Source organism: Lepidochelys kempii, chromosome 13 (genome assembly GCF_965140265.1).
Source record: "Lepidochelys kempii isolate rLepKem1 chromosome 13, rLepKem1.hap2, whole genome shotgun sequence".
Taxonomy (NCBI): domain Eukaryota; kingdom Metazoa; phylum Chordata; order Testudines; family Cheloniidae; genus Lepidochelys; species Lepidochelys kempii.
In genome coordinates this window covers 23,537,312-23,557,843 of record NC_133268.1, presented here as the reverse complement: position 1 = coordinate 23,557,843, position 20,532 = coordinate 23,537,312, and the positions used below count along the sequence as shown (strand labels likewise).

At 41.2% G+C, this 20,532-nt stretch overlaps 1 protein-coding gene across 2 annotated transcripts in view; it reads right to left on the bottom strand.

The window, feature by feature from the left end:
- Positions 1-20,532, bottom strand: part of PTPRT (protein tyrosine phosphatase receptor type T) — a 734,376-nt gene that overhangs the window by 421,877 nt on the left and 291,967 nt on the right. For both annotated transcript variants that reach the window (XM_073309805.1, XM_073309804.1), the window contains exons 4-6: positions 20,123-20,204; positions 15,897-16,012; positions 12,897-13,071 (exon numbers count right to left, since the gene is read on the bottom strand). In XM_073309805.1, the coding sequence (XP_073165906.1) occupies positions 12,897-13,071; positions 15,897-16,012; positions 20,123-20,204 (373 nt within the window). The remainder of the gene's footprint in view (positions 1-12,896; positions 13,072-15,896; positions 16,013-20,122; positions 20,205-20,532) is intronic.

The following is a 20,532-nucleotide window of genomic DNA, read 5'->3' as shown; positions in this document are numbered from 1 at the left end:
TCATCGCTAGGGTTATCTTTAAAAAAAATCAAAGTTATCTGCACAAATCCAGCCGAATCCAGTTAGTTGCCTTGATAGATGCAAAATTCACTATGCAAGGCTGGGCATACAAAGGAGGGCGGGTTGCCTAAAACAGCATTTAAACAGAAGGCTACCAGAGTATCCTAGGTGGGCCAAGATGCATTAGAAAAGGCAACAATTGAATGAGCCATGGACCCATTGCTTTCCAAGAACTAGCACATGGCTCTTGGCCATCCTGTATTGTGGTTTACACACCTAAGGGAAAATAGAGTTGGGTAAATAGCTTATTCCCCTAAAGAACTGCAAATGTGCATTCATCAGCTCCATTCCACACACACACACTGCCAGCAGAGAGGGAAGCTTAGGTCTTTTAGCTCAAAACACTTAGGTCAGATCTAAGATATCTAGGGAACTCATTAGCACCTTCCTCAAGTCAACAGGCTGTCCACCTTTCAGGAGCTATTTTTAAACTCCTTACTTCAGTTCTCCTAAAATCAATTACATGCCTTTGGAGAAAGTCCACTAGCTGAAGTGGCTTGTGTACTTCTGAGAGGTATAAGTAATTGTCTCTTTACCCACTTTGTCTAGCATGGCAGGATTCTTAAAAGCCGCAATAATCATATAGGTCTGTGGGATTTGTATTCATAAAAACAGATGTATTCACTTGATTGGAATGTCATTTGTTTTCTCCATACGGAGGAGATCTGCAGAGCTCACTACGCAGTCAATTCATTCTTAGCTTAGCTGGTTTATTCTTATGCCAGTCTCTCTTATTATTGATTTTTCTTATGTACACTTTAGAAACCTGCTGCTCCCGCTCTGTAATTCAGGATAAACCAGGGATCGAACCAAAATATTCAAGAGCAAGAAGTTGTGCTGACGTGGGAGGAACACCAACACGGAGGGCTGCCCAAAAATTCTGAGCTGTCCACTGTGATTTCCCCTAGGAGTACGTACACACACACACACACACACACACACACACACACACCAGCTCTAGCACTTTTGCCCTGCTTTGTCTGCTTGATCTGTTTTTGCGAGCAGGCAGCTACAGAATGCAGCACTCAGAGAGCAGGGATCTTTTAAGTCTCAGAGTCTAACATCAGCTGACATGCCATTTTGTAGTTTTTCACAGCAGTAATACACCACTGAAGCACCTGAGGCACCCTTTCCTTTACAGGAACAGTACACATGGGTTAGGCTATCACCCAGCAGTTACATCTCACAACTGTTGCAAAGTTGGCATAAATCAGAGCAGAACTTTCAATGATACCAATATTAGTGACAGACAAAACTCAAAGAATCTGTCCCTAATTATCTAAACTTCACAGGACTGCAGCCCTGTGCTGGCAATCTTGAAAACAGGGTCTATTCTATACCTGTCACCTATTCTATACCTGCCTGGAAGATGCTGTCATATACTTTGGTATATTTTCACAAGACTAGAAAAGCACTAGTGAGGCAGACAAGAATGAGACTAAATGATTTAATAATGTATGCAATTTTAATTTTCATGCTGTGTCTTCTTCCGTTTAGTTAAAGCCCAAAGACAAAAACACCACAATTAGTGTCTTTTCAACACCCTTGCCAGTATCAGAAGCAAACAAGCCACCACATGAAATAACAAAACTCACCCAATAAAGGATAGCTCAGATGTGTGGGAAATAGCTCTCAAGAGCTAGAAATAGACTATGGAATTCATTCCTGCAAGAGACACCGACCAGAGACGTCGCTGCATTCATAACTAAACACAAAATTCATTTGATTTAGCTTTCCCTCAAAGTACACATGCACAAACAGCCACATTAAGTAATCATGTTATTTCTACTAAAGGCTGTGAAGGAAGACACAGATTGTTAATTTTAAATACTTAAAGGCAGCTCATCCTATGATGACAAGGGCTGTAAAAGGTAGATAGAAAAAGTTGTGGTTCTGTATGGTAAAGCACCCTGAATTGCAGGCACTCATCTGAGCTTTCTTTGAGCAACATGCACTATTTGGAACAATGGAGTTGGGCACAAGATCTCCCAAGAACGGGCTCATGACATTTCTACTTCACATCAGATCAGAAATGCCATGATTCCTGCTTTGCCCCAAGCCTGAGTAGCCAGGCTTAGCAAGGGGTTGCCTGGGGATAAGGGGATGAATCTCTTCACCTGGGCACGAAGAAGCTGTTGGGGATCTCCTGGAGTTTCCGTGACCCCATTCTCCATAGTTTCAGATCTTCCTGCCCTATTGTATTAAATTAACTGACATTTATTCCTCCCACTTGGTCCAATATTTTAGACACAGTAATAGGCAATAGTAATATATACCTTAAAGAGGAGCCCAAATCATCCCACCCTGAATTTAGATGATGACATTTGAATCCAGATCCAAACTTCTTGACTCAGGCTTGCCTCAGGAATGGAGAACGCCACTTTGCATTTACGTAGCACTTTTCAACTGAGGAATTCACAGTAAAGATTAACACTCAACACCTACGCGTGCTACAGAAAGTAGTAGTAAACGCATTTCACAGGCAGCTAAACTGAGCACCAGTCACTAGAAAATATTCCCTGCTGCTTCTGCATAGAAGATAGAGGTCGCATTAAGAAAGCATAAAAAAAAAAAAAAAGAAAGAGAGTTTGGGCAATATTGAAAGAGAAGCTGTCTGTACACTGCCGGCTATGAGCCCCCTTTGCAAACCGCATATACTAATCTTGCATATTGCAGTTCAAATTTGCACATGCACAACTCAGACACCCACAATGCCTAATAAGCACACACATGGATATGTGAGCACAAGTCCACTTAGTGTTGCATGTACACGTGACAATTTGGCTGTGTGTGTAAAGGATGCCTCAGCCACACCTTAAAGAAAATGATTTCTTGTCCTAACATCTGGAGGGCTAAATGGAAGGAAGTAAAAAAAAAGGGGTTCCTTGAACTAATCTACATCATTCTCCCCATTCCTTCACATCACACGAACTGCTAAGGTATTTTGAATGGTGGATTCTCTCCTCCCAGGCCCGTTTGTAGAATCATTAGCTGGAATGAAAGAAAGGAAAAACCATGTGTAAGAAAGTTCAGGTGTGGCAGACTGGTGAGAGGCTGAAATCTCTTCTCCCCCTTCACACCATCGCACACCCACCTAATGAGTAAAATTGTGCACTCCATTAACTAGGCCATTAAAACAGTCTGGGAAATGAGGAATCTAAGCAATTAGCAGTCAGAAAGGAAGTGAGCGCTGTATTTCCCCAAATCCGTTGAGGAAGCTGATAAATGGGCTGAAGTGGCTTTCTTCAGCCAGTCAGCAGAAGCAGAGCTCTTCTCACTTGTGAGAGTAATTTCTGACACAGCAAAACCTTTACAGACCGTTCACACAAAACACGTTACCTGTGTCTGCGCGAGGAGGTTAGATGAAGCAATCTCATTACAAACCGTAACCAATCTACACTTCTCATGGTGCCGCGCATGCAAATTCTAAGACTGAATCTAATTTCACATACAGGAAAATATACCCAGCGAGATAGCAGCCAACCCTAGGGGGAACCCTCATTATCACAGCTCAACTGATACTGCAGCTAGTGCTAGCACAAGAGACTTTTTCCTTTTCCCAAGGTGGTAATTTTTAAGATCTTGATTAATATGCTTTACGCAGGCAGATGAATCCAAATCTATCCAGCAGCTTTTGCAGTCTGGGTGGCTCAGATAGGAATTTTCTTGTATTTCCCTTACTTAACTGAACTTTATTATGCCTCATTGAAAAAAATATTTGAGGAATAATATTAAAACGTAAAATGCATGTATTCCTGAGCAGGGCTGACCTCATCACCTGAATGGTTTATAATGATTAGTTTGGGTTTTCAGGACTATAGAAGTGGTGCAATACGTTGCTATAAAATGTTTCAATACATCAATTCACTCCCATAGTCATCGCTGAGATACAAGGATTCCAATCTCATTTTCTTGGTGCACTTGCAGTTCTTAATCTGTTGTACTATTGTGCAAACATGGGGATAGGAAGCCCGTTGTAATGAATATCTTAAACCTGAATATCCAGGGTACAGAACTATCCTTTCACCAAAGAAATGAAAACATAGGTGCTTGGAAGAGTTATTTTCAATTCCATTATCTCCATCTAAGCCTTTTATTACATATAAAATGATTGGAAATGTGTGGGCATCTTAGATGATGGCACTTGCTGTATTTATCAAGGACACTAAGCCTTCTTCTTTGTGCTACACAATTTACCCATGTTGGCCTTCAGGACATGCATGCCCTGCTGTCATGTGTGTGCATTGTTCTACACCATATACCCTTGCATGTTGTACTTAGAGTTTGTCTGCATATCTCAAGAAGATCTTTGAGGAAGATTATATATGATACATTTGTAGGTTCAGGTATAGGACAAATAAGATCTCTATAACAGAGAGGAGTGACATTCTTTAAAAAGAAATCATACTTATGGCTCCCGGTATGGTGACTTTGAACAGCTGTGGCAGTGCAAGGGGATCATAAAAAGACAGCTTAATCCACCTTCCTAGGAATTCCCTGGCTGGCATACAGCTGACAAATGAATACCACCCTCTCTGCCCCAGTATCAGAGGCTTAGCAGGGCAGGGTTAGGTATGGAGAATGGACAGCATCCTTGTGCTACACCAATTCCAAGCTCCGGGATGCTTAGAATGCTCTAACTGGACAGCTCCATGAATCAGGGCAGTGCAAAGGTGATGTACAGCCATCTCCCACTACCGCCCCAATTCAGTTCCTGTTCCAAATACAGCTCAACCACGCCTGAGGATCTGGCCTGTTACCAGTTACTCCCTGATGGCCAGGAGGACTCGACCACCACAGAAATGGGAGGTGGGAAGGAAGCCTAGAGATTGGTCAGTTCTTTTAAAAAGGTGCATCATTATTTTACCAGCATCTACACTGATTTACTTTATGAGTAAAAGTCCCACTTTCCTAAAAGTTCTCAATGTCCCTCAAGTGTGATCAAAGTACTTATAGGAGACAGACCCCAGCCTATGCCCAAACTCTCCCAAATTCAGCACCTGCTTTTCCTCTCTGCCCATATTCTGAAACTGGGTCTGTTCTCTGAAGCAGTTTCTCTTCCTCCAGGAGTGCACCCTACTTTGGAGTTCCCTCTCCTCCTGCAGCATCTGGAATAAGCTGGGCCTGTATTATATCAGCACCCTAGATCCCTCCCACCCCCAGGCAGGCTTAGCTAAGGATCAGTAGTTAATTGGAGCCATCTGGACACACCCTAGTTCTATTTCCTGGAGTAATCAAACTTTGTACAGCTACTTCTTGGTAAATCTAGCTTCTTAACTATTTTGGGTTTTCCCTTGCTTTTTTCCCCAGTGACAGTTTCCTCTTGTCATGTGGCCCTGTGTGTGCATTTCAGGTCTATAACCAGCTCTTCATAAAAGAACAGGTTTCTTTTAAAGTGTTTAAATAACTGCCATGCTTTTCAAAATAGAAGCTCTTGATTCTGCCTCTATTTTTTTTCCCCTGCACGTACTGTACGGAGAAGACTTACTGGTTCTGGTCACCAGTACAGTCTTCTCTGACATGTTGATGATGAGTTAATAAAGATGGGATGAATTAAAGACTCCAACAAGCAGCACCACTGACGAGGGCATGAGAGGAAACAGCAAGCAAAGCTCCTTAAAAGAAACCACCTCAGCTTCTTGCTATACTGAAGACATCAGCCTTGAGTGCCTGAAGAATTCAAAATATAACTGAATGATAAATGTAGAGCTGTCCCAAATATCACATCAGAGATTACAGACTTTATATCTGTGTTGGATATAACTAAACCCTTGGAAAAGCAACTAAAGGAAGTAGGAGGAGAACCAGAAATGTATGTAAAGGGCTTTGTCAAAACTCTCTACGCATGGATGTAAAGGGCTTTGTCAAACCTCTCTACGCATGTTCTAGTAGATGTGGAATAGAGATCTTAGGAGAAATTAACGCCCTGTGAATTGAGACAATTAACATCAAACAGAGGCAATATAATGAGGGAACTTTATGGAGAGCAACACTGAAAGGAGAATTGGCTAGAGCAAGCTAATCTATATTCACTGCAATATTTCCTGATTATCCGTTATCAGATTTCTGAGCCCCTCTTACCAAGTTATTCCAGTCTTCTTCTTAGACAGGCTGTTTCACAAATGGGATCAGCAGATGAACCATAGTCAGAGAAGTAGTCATGGGACTTTGTGGAAGTGCAGGAGGGGAGGGTGTAACAACTCAGAAACACTGATTTTTGAACTGAGAATAAGCCCGATTCCATCAACTTCTCCTCAAAGCTTAGAGATTTCTCCCCAGGGACTCTTATTTACTCTACACTGTACCCTAACCAAAGCAGTAAAAGCTATCTTTTGGTACAGTGACTTGCAGCTGCATACAGGAGTCTGGAATGGATCTGAAAGGTGCTTTATACAGTAACCAATAACCCCTAATCTGACTTTTTGGAGAGGTTTGACTGTAGGTTTGTCATGTTTTTTCACAATAATCTTCCATGTAGTTCGTGACTTGAGCAAACCTATAGTGATCTCTGGTTTTGCAGCAGAATTCCTTAAAATGTGGTACTGACACAATTAATAGCAAGTCTGCAAACCCAGGTAGACCAAACCTGAAAAATATGCTTGTCTAAATCCACGCAAAGTAAGACTTCCAGCTTTCACACAGCTCTAAAGCTGAGGCACAGAGAGGCTAAGTAAAATTAATGGGGTGGTTAACAAGGCAACGCCGCTTGTCAGACAGAGCTGAAAATAGAACCACAAGTGCTGATTTCTCATTCCTTGTTCTAACAAACATTACCAATCTGAAGAAAAACCAAAACAACAAGATACTTATCCTGAACCTCTCAAGTCATTTCTAGACTGCACACACTCAATAGCATTCAGATAGCAATCAGTCAACCAAAGAAAAAAGCAATGTATTTTCCATATAGCGGTGACAGCTGTTTATAAAATGCATTATGTTATGTATTAACATCCTCTACTGGATGGAATAGTCTTGGTTTGTTCACGTGCAGAGGCTCCCTTTATCAAAAGAGCTGCTTCTTTAGCTCCTTAAGTATAGATCTGTGGAACTAAAGTGCCCAGCTCAGCAAAACACCTAAGCACATGCCTAACTTTAAGAACATGTGTGATACCTCTGCTTAGTGCTCCATGCGTCTGCTTAGTGCTTAAAACAGGATCAAGTTCAAAGAGTGAAGGTTGTCTTCCTGGTGCTGGATAGGGCTTGGTTCCTGGGTTAGTGTTTTTGTTGTGTGGTGTGTAGTTTCTGGTGAGTATTGCTTCAGGTTAGGGGGCTGTCTGTAAGCGAGGACTGGCCTGTCTCCCAAGGTCTGTGAGAGTGAGGGGTCATCCTTCAGGATAGATTGTAGCTCCTTGATGATGCACTGGAGAGGTTTTAGTTGGGGACTGTAGGTGATAGCAAGTGGTGTTCTGTTACTTTCTTTGTTGGGCCTGTCCTATAGTAGACGACTTCTGGGTACCCTTCTGGCTCTGTCAGCATGTTTCTTCACTTCACCAGGTGGGTATTGTAGTTTTAAAAATGCTTGATAGAGATCCTGTAGGTGTTTGTCTCTGTCTGAGGGGTTGGAGAAAATGTGGTGGAACAGAACAAGGTGGAACAGAACAAGGAATTCCCTAGCTACCACCATCATGAGAAATTCCCTAACTACCACCTAAGCTGGAACAAGAGCTGTACCAGGGAAAAGGATTGTGCCCAGACTAGGAAGGCATCCAGTCTGTAAAATAAACTTATTGAAACATCTCTAAGGGTGAGATTTTATCTGTATTCAGCTTCTTATTGTATTAGCATAGATTTGCGAGTTTTATTTTGTTTTGCTTGGTAATTCATTTTGTTCTGTCTGTTACTACTTGGAACCACTGAAATCCTACTTTCTGTATTTAATAAAATCACTTTTTACTTATTAATTAACCCAAAGTATGTATTAATGTTTGCGGGGGGGGGCAAGGGGGCAGGGCAAACAGCTGTGCATCTCTCTCTATCAGTGTTATAGAGGGCAAACAATTTAGGAGTTTACACTGTATAAACTTTATACAGGATAAAACAAGTGTATTTGGGGTTTGGGCCCAATTGGGAGTTGGGCATCTGAGTGTCAAGGACAGGAACACTTCTGTAAGCTGCTTTCAGTTAACCCTACAGCTGTTAGGGGACATGGTTCAAACCTGGGTCTGGGTTTGCAGCAGGTTAGCGGGTCTGGCTCAGACCAGGCAGGGCACTGAAGTCCTCAGCTGACTCAGCAAAAAAGCAAAAGTAGTCTTGGCACATCAGGGGGTTTCTGTAATGCAACCCATCACAGATGTCATCAATGTAGCGCAAGTAGAGTAGGCGTGCTTGGGGACAAGAGCTGAGGAAGAGCTGTTCTCTCATCCCCTGAAGCAAATACTCACCAGCAACTACACACCACACAACAAAAACACTAACCCAGGAACCAATCCCTGCAACAAACCCTGTTGCCAACTCTGTGTTCATATCTGGCTGGTGAATCTTGTCCATATGCTCAGGGTTTAGCTGATTGCTATATTTGGGGTTGGGAAGGAATTTTCCTCCAGGGCAGATTGGAAGAGGCCCTGGAAGTTTTTCGCCTTCCTCTGTAGCATGGGGCACGGGTCACTTGCTGGAGGATTCTCTGCTTCTTGAAGTCTTTAAACCACGATTTGAGAACTTCAATAGCTCAAACATGGTGAGAGGTTTTTCATAGGAGTGGGTGGGTGAGATTCTGTGGCCTGCGTTGTGCAGGAGGTCACGCTACATGATCATAATGGTCCCTTCTGACCTATGAATCTATTCAAGGGACACCATCATAGGAGCTAACCACATCAGCCACACCATTAGGGCCTCGTTCACCTGCACATCTACCAACATGATATATTCCATCATATGTCAGCAATGCCCCTCTGCCATGTACATTGGCCAAACCGGACAGTCTCTACGCAAAAGAATAAATTGACACAAATCAGACATCAAGAATTGTAACATTCAAAAACCAGTAAGAGAACACTTCAATCTCCCTGGACACTCAATAACAGACTTAAAAGTGGCAATTCTTAAACAAAAAAAATTCAAAAGCAGACTCCAATGAGAAACTGCAGAACTGGAATTAATTTGCAAACTGGACACAATCAAATTAGGCCTGAATAAAGACTGGAAGTGGATGAGTCACTAAAAAAAGTAATTTTCCCTCTGTTGATATTCACCCCTTCTTGTCAACTGTTGAGAATAGGTCACTTCCACCTTGATTGAATTGGCCCATTAGCATTGACCCCGTCTTTTCATGTGCTATAATATATATTCTGCTTACTGAATTTTTCACTCCATGCATCTGTTGAAGTGGGTTTTAGCCCACGAAAGCTTATGTCCAAATAAATTTGTTAGTCTCTAAGGTGCCACAAGGACTCCTCGTTGTTTTTGCTAATACAGACTAACACAGCTATCGCTGTGAAACAGTATTTAAGGTAAGTGGTAACAATGTAGTTTAAGCGTCTTTTGAACATAGCTACCAGTTTATGCAAAATTTTGTAGATTCTTAGATTTTAGGATAAATCTGTATCTAACTGTTCTGTCATGTGTGTTTTGTGTGTTATAAAATTATTCATATCATGATGTACAAGACCCAAGGAAAAATAATCACATCACCACCAAATTTGCCTCACTCAAGCAAAACTCCCACTGACTTCAGGATTTCACCTACTGTCAACAAGTACTCCTTTTCTTTTTGCGGATACAGACTAACAAAGCTGCTACTCTGAAACAGTGTCACCAGTCATTCTCCTTTCTGTAGTTTTGCTTCTATTTCATTCAAAGTAAATATACAAGGCAATTAAACTCTAGCAGTTTATTACATGTGTAATGAGAGTTAAGAATGAGAAGAGCACCCTAATCCCATGGAAATGCCAAAACTCCATAAAAGGTGTATAATGGAATGATATATGTTAGCCTTCTTCAATTGTTTTGTTTCTGGAGTGTGTGAAGAGAGCAAGTATGTGTTTTATCGATTACCCAAGACTTATGACAACTGATACAGATGCCTAAGATATCTCTACAAGTATTAGCATAATCAGTGATGGGATTGCAGAAAGGGTTTTTTATGAGTAAAAGCAAGGTATCATCTGTGTATAAAATTATTACCATAATCTTAAACTCAGACATTTGTTTCATAAGATTATCACTCAGGATTGCCACTGTTTTACTGTTGCTTTAATTTTGTTAGACACCTGGGGTTGCAGGAGTTCTTACATCACACAGACTGTGTTTTATTTAATGTCATTGGCCAACTTGCTTCCTTAGATGAAAGCCTGCCATTCCCATTTAAATCAATGTGATTAGTAAATGTATTCAAAAACAGAATCTGTCCTTCTGTATTTATCAGACTACATGAATATGGTGCAGAGAAACGTGAGTTCTTCTTTTCCTTTCCAAAACACTCTAACAAATCTTATTCATAGGGAGGTAAATTGAGTCCTGCCAGAAGAAAAAACAACTTTTAAATCTTGCTCTTAGAATCATAGAATATTAGGGTTGGAAGGGACCTCAGGAGGTCATCTAGTCCAAACCCCTGCTCAAAGCAGGACCAATCCCCAATTTTTGCCCCATATCCCTAAATGGCCCCCTCAAGGATTGAACTCACAACCCTAGGTTTAGCAGGCCAAAGCTCAAACCACTGAGCTATCTCTTTGTTCAAGCAACACCACATGATTGTGTGTGAAAGAGAAAGAACGAGAGACAGAGCATTAGCCCAAATCTAGCGAGTTTAGGGACATGACGGTCAATTGAGCAAAACTTCAATTACAGACTAATTTAATGTAGACCCAAGTACATTATTGCAATTCAATAAACATCTCTTTAGAATTAAGCGATTCCAATTTGCTTTCATTTCAGCTGTGTGCATGCATTTAGAATTTGTTATTATCCACACCAAAATTAGTCAGATTCTTTCAGAAGCACTGATCCATGCAATCCCAAAGTGACACCACTGGTGCATGGGACTAACCTCAAATCAACCACGGAAAAATGTACCTGCTTAGAAAAAAGGAGCAAGACTTGGCAAAATAATACTTTATCAACTCTTAATTATCTCTCCTTTTCAGTTCTTCTACCACCTCTTGATTTAGGTGTCTGGTACCGGTGTAACCCCAGCAACAAATTTATCAACAGCTCTACTGCTGGATACTTCATCCATCGGTATTTACAACTTGCTTTTCCAATCATCTTGCCTTCAATGGTTTTTGATCAGGAGACTGTCAGGCACCTCCCTAACTAAGGTTGCACCTAATATTTTTTTCCCCTCTGGAGGCTTGCCTTACTGCTTTGTGAATACAATGTGCTTCTCGCTACACCTGCCTACTGCTTTCTATGTCCATTTCAGACAAGAATGACTTCTTATTTTACAAGTTTGATCCTGCAATGTGTCAAGCACCCACTCCCATTGACCTCAGGGGAACTGTAAGAACTCAGCACTTTGCGGGATCAGTTCCTTCGTCACTTGTAGTTTGAGAATCCAGCAGCAGAACCAAGACTGGAACTCAGGCTCTCCAAACTCCCAGCCTTATGCTCATTCCTACACATCACACTGCCAAAGACTGAAGACACGTGTCGATCTCTGGGATGCTTCCCCACAAATACTCCATGGAACAAAGGATGTGTATCAACATATGGGCAAGTCTCATGGTAAGCAAATTCAGTCCCAATACCCTTTGATATATATTAGCCATGACAGTTTTCCACAGAGGACTGCATCTCAAAGAAGTCCAACCCTAGCAACTAGAATATTTTTTATTCAGACAACAGCTACCTTTATTGAATGTATTTAAATATTCCCTCTTTTTATTAAAAATGTAAAATCAAGTAGTCTTAAAACATTCACATTTGGCTCCTAGCCTCCTGGCAGTTACCCAAATTTCTTTCAGGAATAACTGTGGTTGTGAATCATTCTTGAGCACTGCCCTTTTAAGGGATTCCAAGACTGTAGTATATTGTAGCTGTGGCCAGAACAGTACAATCAACCCAGATTCAGGGGACAATAAAGGTGACTTAAAGACACCTTTGAACTCCCCCCACCTGATCTCTCCTCAGGTGCAGCTCAAGATCTGCGCCCGAGTAGAAACCCCCTTTCCCTCATCGAGGTACGTTAAAATCAAATATACAATTAATGTTTTGGGATTTTGTTAAAAAAAAATAAGTCTGTATGATAAATGACAGTTCACCCAGTGCATCCTGTGCGCTCTGAACCTGCCCTGTTCCTAGCTCTTTGAGCAACGTCTGACTGTATTTTTTTGGTAGCTGCAAAAAAGATTCTTGGGCAGTTTCAGGCACATGGGTACAGCAGTGATACTAGATAGCACTGGAACAAAGACATGGCTGCAGTCCTCCTCCATTAGTATCGTCGCTGTGCACTTCAGGGCAGCAGATGAGCCCATCCTGACACCATTTACATAGCAGCGTAGGACACACTATGACATCTTTACAGGATTATTTGTGCCTTATAAAATACTGTGAGGGAACAAAGCTGAAATCTAGAGGTGGTCAAACTGTTTCGTGGAAAAAAATAAAGTATTGTTAAAAATGCTTATAAATGTGTATAATAGACATAATTAAAGGGATGATAAATGGGGTGGTAGCAAGAGAAAGTTCCCCTTCTTCATTCAGTTTTTAAAAAGAGGACTGAAACTCTTCTGTAGCTTACACCCTATATTTTGCTTCAAGTGCTATAAATTAATGAAGGAGGCAGATCTTCAGGGCTGTAAATATTACGCACAGAACAGCTGCCATTTGGGAGAAAAAAAGTGTTATATACACACACACACACAATATGCATGATATATGTGTGTTGGGTTCTTGTCACCTACCTTTTACAATTAATTCTGCATAGTTTGAAACGCCAGAGCCACCATCCGAGCGAATGACACACCGATATTTGCTGATGCTGCGCTGAGACGTGTCTGCTACGCTGACTGTAGCAGAAAACCGTCTGTGGTTGACCACCCTGGTGACCATTAACGCGGTGTCCCTTCCGTTCCACTGCTGCCAGGGAAACCAAGAATAAAACAAGTGATGCAGATGTGGCTGTAACACATGGGGTTTTTTAAACCTACTGACCCATTTTTGCTATTATATTTTATAGTAGCTCAGTTACACTTTTTTATTTACCTGAATCTACCATGTTAGAATTTACATGGGTGCAAGTTTCTAAAAGATCTCCAAATGTGCACCCACAAAATGTACTGGATACCTGTTTGTATGCACTCACATGAACGAGAACCCTTGCATACTGATGTGGGGGTTTGCATATGCTTTCAAGTTTTGCGGGTGTATTTTTGGATTGCATTTAAGTTTGACTCATTATACATACAGCAAAGTCTAGGTAGGAAGATGATTCAGACTTCCAGAGATGTTCATATGCAATGCATGTGCAAGCTTAAATAGCATGTGCAACTACCACAACCGAGCAGATTTTATACCGCTTTTTCTTTGTGGATGTTCAGATGTGGCAACTGGTTTCAGACTAATTTGAAGACAGACCATTTGCAAAATTTGGATTGAGATCCACGTTTAGCTTTCGAACATTCCCAATTTTTGAAGATGTTCAGACCTTCCAGGATTTTGGTTCACATTCATTTTGGCTAATCTGGATTACCTATTCTCCACAACAACTGGAACTGAGGTAGGGGAAAGAACTAGGCAGATATGTGAGTAAGGCTGTGAAAATGTAGTGTCATTTTGCCAATTTCCAGCAATCAGTCATTCTGGGTGATGTCACTTTCATGAAATGCTCCAAGTTTGAAGAGTGGTAAACAATTTCTTGCTAGCAACAAAAATGCATCTCCCGCCCCCGAAACCCCTGAATCTGGGGTGAGTAGACATGTTTTCACATTACTTTAGGTTAGAAACATTTTTCTACACCTCTAATCATAATGGCAGATGCATTGGGCAGCAAGAATCCAAGCAAGCTAACGCTTAAGCAATTACACATCTCAGAGGGTGGCAAGATTACACCTTAACAGGAATGCAGATAAAATGGAACTGCTAGGATATGAAGGTGTGTGACGGCAGCACAATTAAAGAGACGTACATTATTTTGTATAAAACAGATTACATTTCTTACTGACTCAAATGTTTCTCCCATACTGATTTTCATCTTTTCAGCACTAGATAAACTAATTTCTACCCCTATCTCTTTCTCATGTTTAGAATGAAATTAGTACTTAAATTTGTTTTAAAAGTTTTAACTTAATTCCTTAGGCTACCAAAACCCCTTTGTTAATAAATCGGGAATATCACAGCAGTTCTGGCAATGGTGCGTATATGTCTGCAGAAGCAGAAGGTTCTAGAAATATTGTTCTCTGTAGGCTCTATAATAATCATCATCATAATAAAGAATAGGGACTAAATTTTGCTCTTAAAACCCTAATTCAGGAAAGCTTATGTCCAATTGTCTTAAATGAGCCTTGCATAAGAACACAAAAACAGACATACTGGGTCAGACCAAAGGCCCGTCTAGCCCAGTACCCTGTCTTCCAACAGTGGACAATGCCAGATGCTTCAGAGCGAATGAACAGAACAGGTAATCATCAAGTGATCCATCCCCTCATCCTTTCCCAGCTTCTGGCAAACAGAGGCTAGGGACACCATCCCTGCCCATTCTGTCTAATAGCCATTGATGGACCTTACACATGTGCTTTGCTGAATCCAGACCTCAGTTGCACCAGTGTACAACTTATTTTTAAGTACCGTTGCCTTGCTCAGACTTAACGTAAGTACAAGAGCAGATTTTGACCCTGTCTGCATTTGAAGTACATAGAGCAAAAGAAAGTCTTATTGACTTCACTGGGATCTTCCTAGTTTAACAGTACAAACTTTAGAGGAAGAGAAGAATTATAGTATTTAAAGCCTCTATGTACAAAAAAGTTGTAATTTTAATATCTGGAGCACTTTCAGAGCTAGAAATAATTAGTGTCCTCCACTGAGAACCTGGGAGTCTCCCTTTTCCAGTTCGCTAAAGCTTCCATTTCGAACCCTATAAGACTGTGAAGCTCAGATCTTAAGTCTGTTACTGTACCCAAACTTCTGGTGCGGCCAAGCTGTGCTATGGTACAGGACATATGGAGGGATAAGACCTTTTGCTCCCCTGATCCTGGAGCCAGTTGTGGGCTGGCTCAACCCCAAAGTAACACAGAGCAATCCAGGTTGGGGGAGGGGTTGGAGCAAAAGGAATAGCCAGCTTTGTACCACCTGGGTATTCAACCTAAGGGAAATCCCTAGCTGCCCCTTTAGGGCATTTTTCCAACTGCTTTGTCTGCTGGTCCTGAGCCTGGGATCAATGTGCTTTGGGGGATTGGGAGGGAAGAGATGATTCCACACAAGGTGGACACAGTCTTGATTTTTAAAATTGATTTATTATAATGGCAGGTGTTTGAAGCTGCTTGGGCATTTGATCTGGTAGGATAACTCTCAGGGGAGCCTGCTAGGGGGCAAAGGGCGAGTGAGATGATCAGAGGTGCATGATTATTATTTATTCTTAGCCTTGTGGCAATGCCTAGAGGCAGCAATAAGGTTAGTATTAGGGCTCAGTCATGCAATCTTTTACTAATGTGAATAAGTACTACTTATATGAATAAAGGTTGCAGGATCAGGCTATAGGTTTTCTATGCATGACTCAGATTTGTTACATTTTCTGTGGTGGCCCCACACAGCATTACTTTGAACTCTGAATTGCAACTTTAAACAGCTTCTTCAACAAAGTAGTTTGGAATTTTGCCCCTACCCCTCAGTTCTTCCCCGCCTCTACTCATTTTGACTATGGATGGTTAGAAGGAAAGACCACCAGCCCAAGCTTCATGGCACTTTACCTGGAGCCAGAGTTTGTCGTGCTGAGACCACTTCCCCCCGGCGATGCACTGGAATGTTGCATTCTGTCCCACGTTAACCTCCACATTCTGCAGCCGCAAGAAGTGAGGCGCTTTTCCTAACAAAAAAAATTCAAAGTATTACTCAGTAGAGCATGACAGTAATTGGCAGTGTCATGCAGCCACGGGAAGATCCAGGCTCAGCAGATCAGAGGGGAATGCCGGGTTTCCCCATTGGCACAGTGTCTTCAAAAAGCAAAGCCGAGCACTACTGTTTAATTATTTAACGTGGGGAGATTGATCTTATGCGGTAAGGCCAGATGGCTCATGTACCCCTTTGGCACAATAAGAAAGTGCACTAAGTATCAGCTCTACAATAGAAGTTCACAATTATTTCTAACCAGCCAGTTTCATTACTGTTTGCTATATACTGTTTGTTCTTCTGTGAAATGGGAAAATGTCACAATTTAAAGGGTCAAACATTCAAATCGTGAATTTGCAGTGAGCGATAGACACAAGCAAGTTTTCCTAAGGCTTTTTCAGGTTCACTGATTGTGAAGCAAAACCCTGGAGTTTCAGATCTATATCATTTCGCTGTTAGATTTTAAATGTCCATTCCCTTATTCACCAAAAACAAACCAAAAACACACCATACACACACATACCACAACAGACCATTGACTTTTAGAACTAAGCAACAAAGCCAGGCAGTTTCATGTCCGAGAATTAACTGAGAGGAAACTAAAGCATTACAAGATGAGCATACAAGGCTATGAATTTTATAATATTCCGGCTGACCATTTTTAAATGAAATTCACCTGTGCATGTCACCAGCACAAGGTGTATATACTACTTCTATACCTAGGCCTTGTGCTGTTCTGAATTTTATTCTGAGTTTATTACTAGATTTAGGATCATTTAAAAAAACCTGACACATCAGTGCACATTATTACGACTAGACCTTCAATGGGCTATGTCATTTCAGAGACTATATCCAACTATATTCCCAGACAACCTCCATTAAGTACCTGGAAAAGGGTGTGGGCGTCTATAAGCCTTTATATATGCAGACCAGGTAACAGCATCTAGACACCTATTTACAAGCACATATGCTGGTGCAAACAAGTTTGGCAGACATTAACAGAGGCCAGTTGAAAAGTTGATGCATTGTATATACATGTCTGTACTATATAGTATAGCGTTTGCCATTCACTTGGATTGCAAATAGCCCAACCAGCTGACCTAAAGTATCCCTATACTATGATCTTTATAGCTGGTCAGTAGTTGTAGCAAAGTCTATTGAGAGACCAGCCTTTGGCTGAAGGTGGGTTATGCAGCCCTGTTACCTGAAACAGAGGCCTTAGCACAAGTGAACAATGTGCTGCAGCAGAAGTTATAACAGGTGAAGTGGCTGGAGAACTGAGACATCTAGTTTTCCCCTTTAGTGCATCAGTAGGGGCCACTTCTTTGCATGTCTGCTGATTTTTAAACTTGTGTCTGCCACACAAACTATGAAAAAAGCAAAAATTGGGTGAAAATAAGGGCTAATAATGTCAAACTCCTCCTCAGCACGAGTTTCCCAGCAGTGTTCTGAGTAATAACTATTGTAAAATGAATGTGAGGGGCAAAAGTCATAAACGTTCACAGAATGTGTCACTCATATTCCAAGGTGGCTTTCATTCCTGGACCTCTGCATGTGACCCTGATCAGTAGAGGGGTGAAGCATTAGGAAAGACTGCAGGGGATTTATGGTTTATATGGAACACTATATCACACAGGTTGAAAAAGTCCCCAAAAACAGGGTCTGATGTGCATGGTTTGGGCCACTTTATACTGTTATCAGTCTCCTTTTTAAGCTTGAGGTGTGGAAAACTTAAAAACACAAGGACAGCCATACTGGGTCAGACCAATGGTCCATCTAGTCCAGTACCTTGTTTTCCGACCTTCGACAGTACAAGATGTTTCAGTGAAAATGAACAGAACGGGGCAATTTCGAGTGATCCATCCCACATCATCTAGTCCCAGCTTTTTGCAGTTGGAGGTTTAGGGAAACCCAGAGAACGGGTTTGCCACACAAGCTCAACTCCATCAATACAATTCTAGCAGGTCCGAGCCTACGGTCACTGAACGGAATGGGAGTTCTCCAGTTAAGAACCCAGGATTTGTCAACTGATACCGGCCAAGTTGTGATGCTTGTTAACTATACTGCTCTGTTTAAAGTTAAAATTTAGGGGGCAGCTCAAGTCCAATTCTTTTTGAATATTTACAAGGAATTTTTTTTTCCTTCGGCATTTCTCAAGCCATAAAATGGTTTAGCAGTCAGTTGTGGACAATAAATAAGCTTCCAGAATATGAGGGAAACAGAAGGCTCAGAAAGTGATTACGCTTTTAGGGCCAGATTCTCCAAGCTGCTCAGCAGGCAGCAATTCCACGGAGAATAGGAGCTGTGCGTTTTCAAAGATCTGATGCTTAATACACGAATCAGATCAGTGAAGTGTGATATTAGCAGCATTGCTGTTTCTCTACACAGATTTCATACACAATGGTGTCAAATCAGGAAATCATCCCTATTCAGTAAAATACTTAGGCATGTGCTGAACTGAAGTGGGACTTGCACACATACTCAATAAATGGGATTAGGCACCACTTTAAATGCTTTCCTGAATTTGGGCCAGAGCCGGTGTCCTCTTTTTTCCTTTTTATGGCCAATAACTTTCTTGACCAGTCGCTGGCTCATGACTGGGTAAGCACATTCCTTGCTACTGAAAGGTACCAGCCAACATGTCACTCCATGTAAGCACACCATTTGGGGGATTTGTTTGGATGCTGCCAATCAGCTGCAGCATGTGGTTAATATTGATTGTAATTTTATCTTAATGAGGTAAATGCACCCAAAGGCATAGACAATGGGCACATGTCATAAATATACATATAATAAAGTAATAATGGCGATTATCCATACCTCAGTTATCAGAACTGCCCTATTATATTAAACTGGATCATGTCCCCTGACGTCTATCACATTAAATGTTAACTGTAGGAAGCTACTGTTTGTAAATTGTAATTAATCCCTGTTGTATGCAGCTCACTGAGGTTACAGTAAATAGATACATGATCAATGTGATTTCAGGAAGTGTAGCAGCTGTACTAATATACCTAGAGCTGTGAATTGGTGAGAGGAGAGATGTAAAGCACAGTAAATGGAACGGATGGTTTGCTGCCTTTCCAAGTATCACCAGGCAGATAGAAGACACTATTGTAGGAGCTGTATATGCAACATTAGATCATGACTAACAGAACTGAGGTGTCACCCAATGGTGCAATTCAATCCCATACTCTTCATTTATTGAAACTCTAAAGGGCCTGGGAGCAGTTGAGGACTGCTCAAGAGAGCATGAGTCTCAGCTCAGTTAACTAAGTTGTTTGAAGAGGAAGAGCACATGAGGCATGGCTAGACTCATTAAAGGGCATGAAGTCTCTTACAATGTTTAAAAAAGGGATTTTTAAAAATTGCATTTCACTTAAATGGCCAAACCAAAACCCCAGACCTAAACAAACATGGCAAAAGTTCAGATCCAGTCAAAAAACCCAAATAGGACACATCACATATAGATAAAATTAGGGGGGCAAATACAGCACTAACCAGCTTGCACAGCGAAATGGACTTGTATTAAACTCTCTGTGTAAGCTGGTCTCTCTCACCAACAGAAGCTGGTCCAATAAAAGATATTACCTCACCCACCTTGTTTCCAGTCCACAGTAAGTTGAACGCTTTGAAAAATGATACATATTATTTAAATACCTTAATGGAACTGCTGAGTGGGTTTACACTCCATTAAAGAAGATAGCTTTGGGGTATTTGGGAATGTTGCACTAATGTGTGCAAATGCACTTTTTAAAGTTAACTGTACTATCAAAAAACCTTTCATTCTTCCTCCTTGAATGGTCTAAATACGAGCTAATAAACAATCAGAGCTTTATACTGCTTCAATAATAGAGAAAGATTTAAACAGACATTTTGGCACTGGCTGTAGATTCAGAGCTTTGCTGCCTGTTGCACAACTTGCAAAATTATGTATTTATTCCAGGCTGATTGCCTTCACTCTCTGAGCATTTTGGAAGGATAAAAGATGATGTTTTAGAGCTGATTGAATTGGGTGAATTGCTCCTTCAGGCTGCAAAGCCTGGTAGAACACATTAACATGGCTAGAGAAAGAAAGAGTGCTTACTGCATGGATGGGCAAGGACTCTGACTTCATCCACAGCTATGTACCCCGGATGTCCCTTCAAAGACACGGATTCAAATATCACCTGAAACACAGTGAGAAAAGCCTTTCTTATAAACACTAGCTGCAGTAGTCATTTTAACTTTTGCCTCCTCCCACCCAAACCAAGTGCCTGAATCATCTAGGATTCTCCGATTCTGTCATTCTTGGTGGGGAATAAAGACCTGTTCAGTGTGTGCACGCATATCAAGATGTACTCTCAACTAGGTTTTGCATTGAATTTCAACTCCATTTGGTATACAGAAATTTCTAGAGATTTGTGATAACCTAATTTACCTCATTACCAGGAACAGAGAACCCTTTGGCCAGTCTTTTATTTGGAATAAACACCCACCTGAGCTGAGATTCTGTGC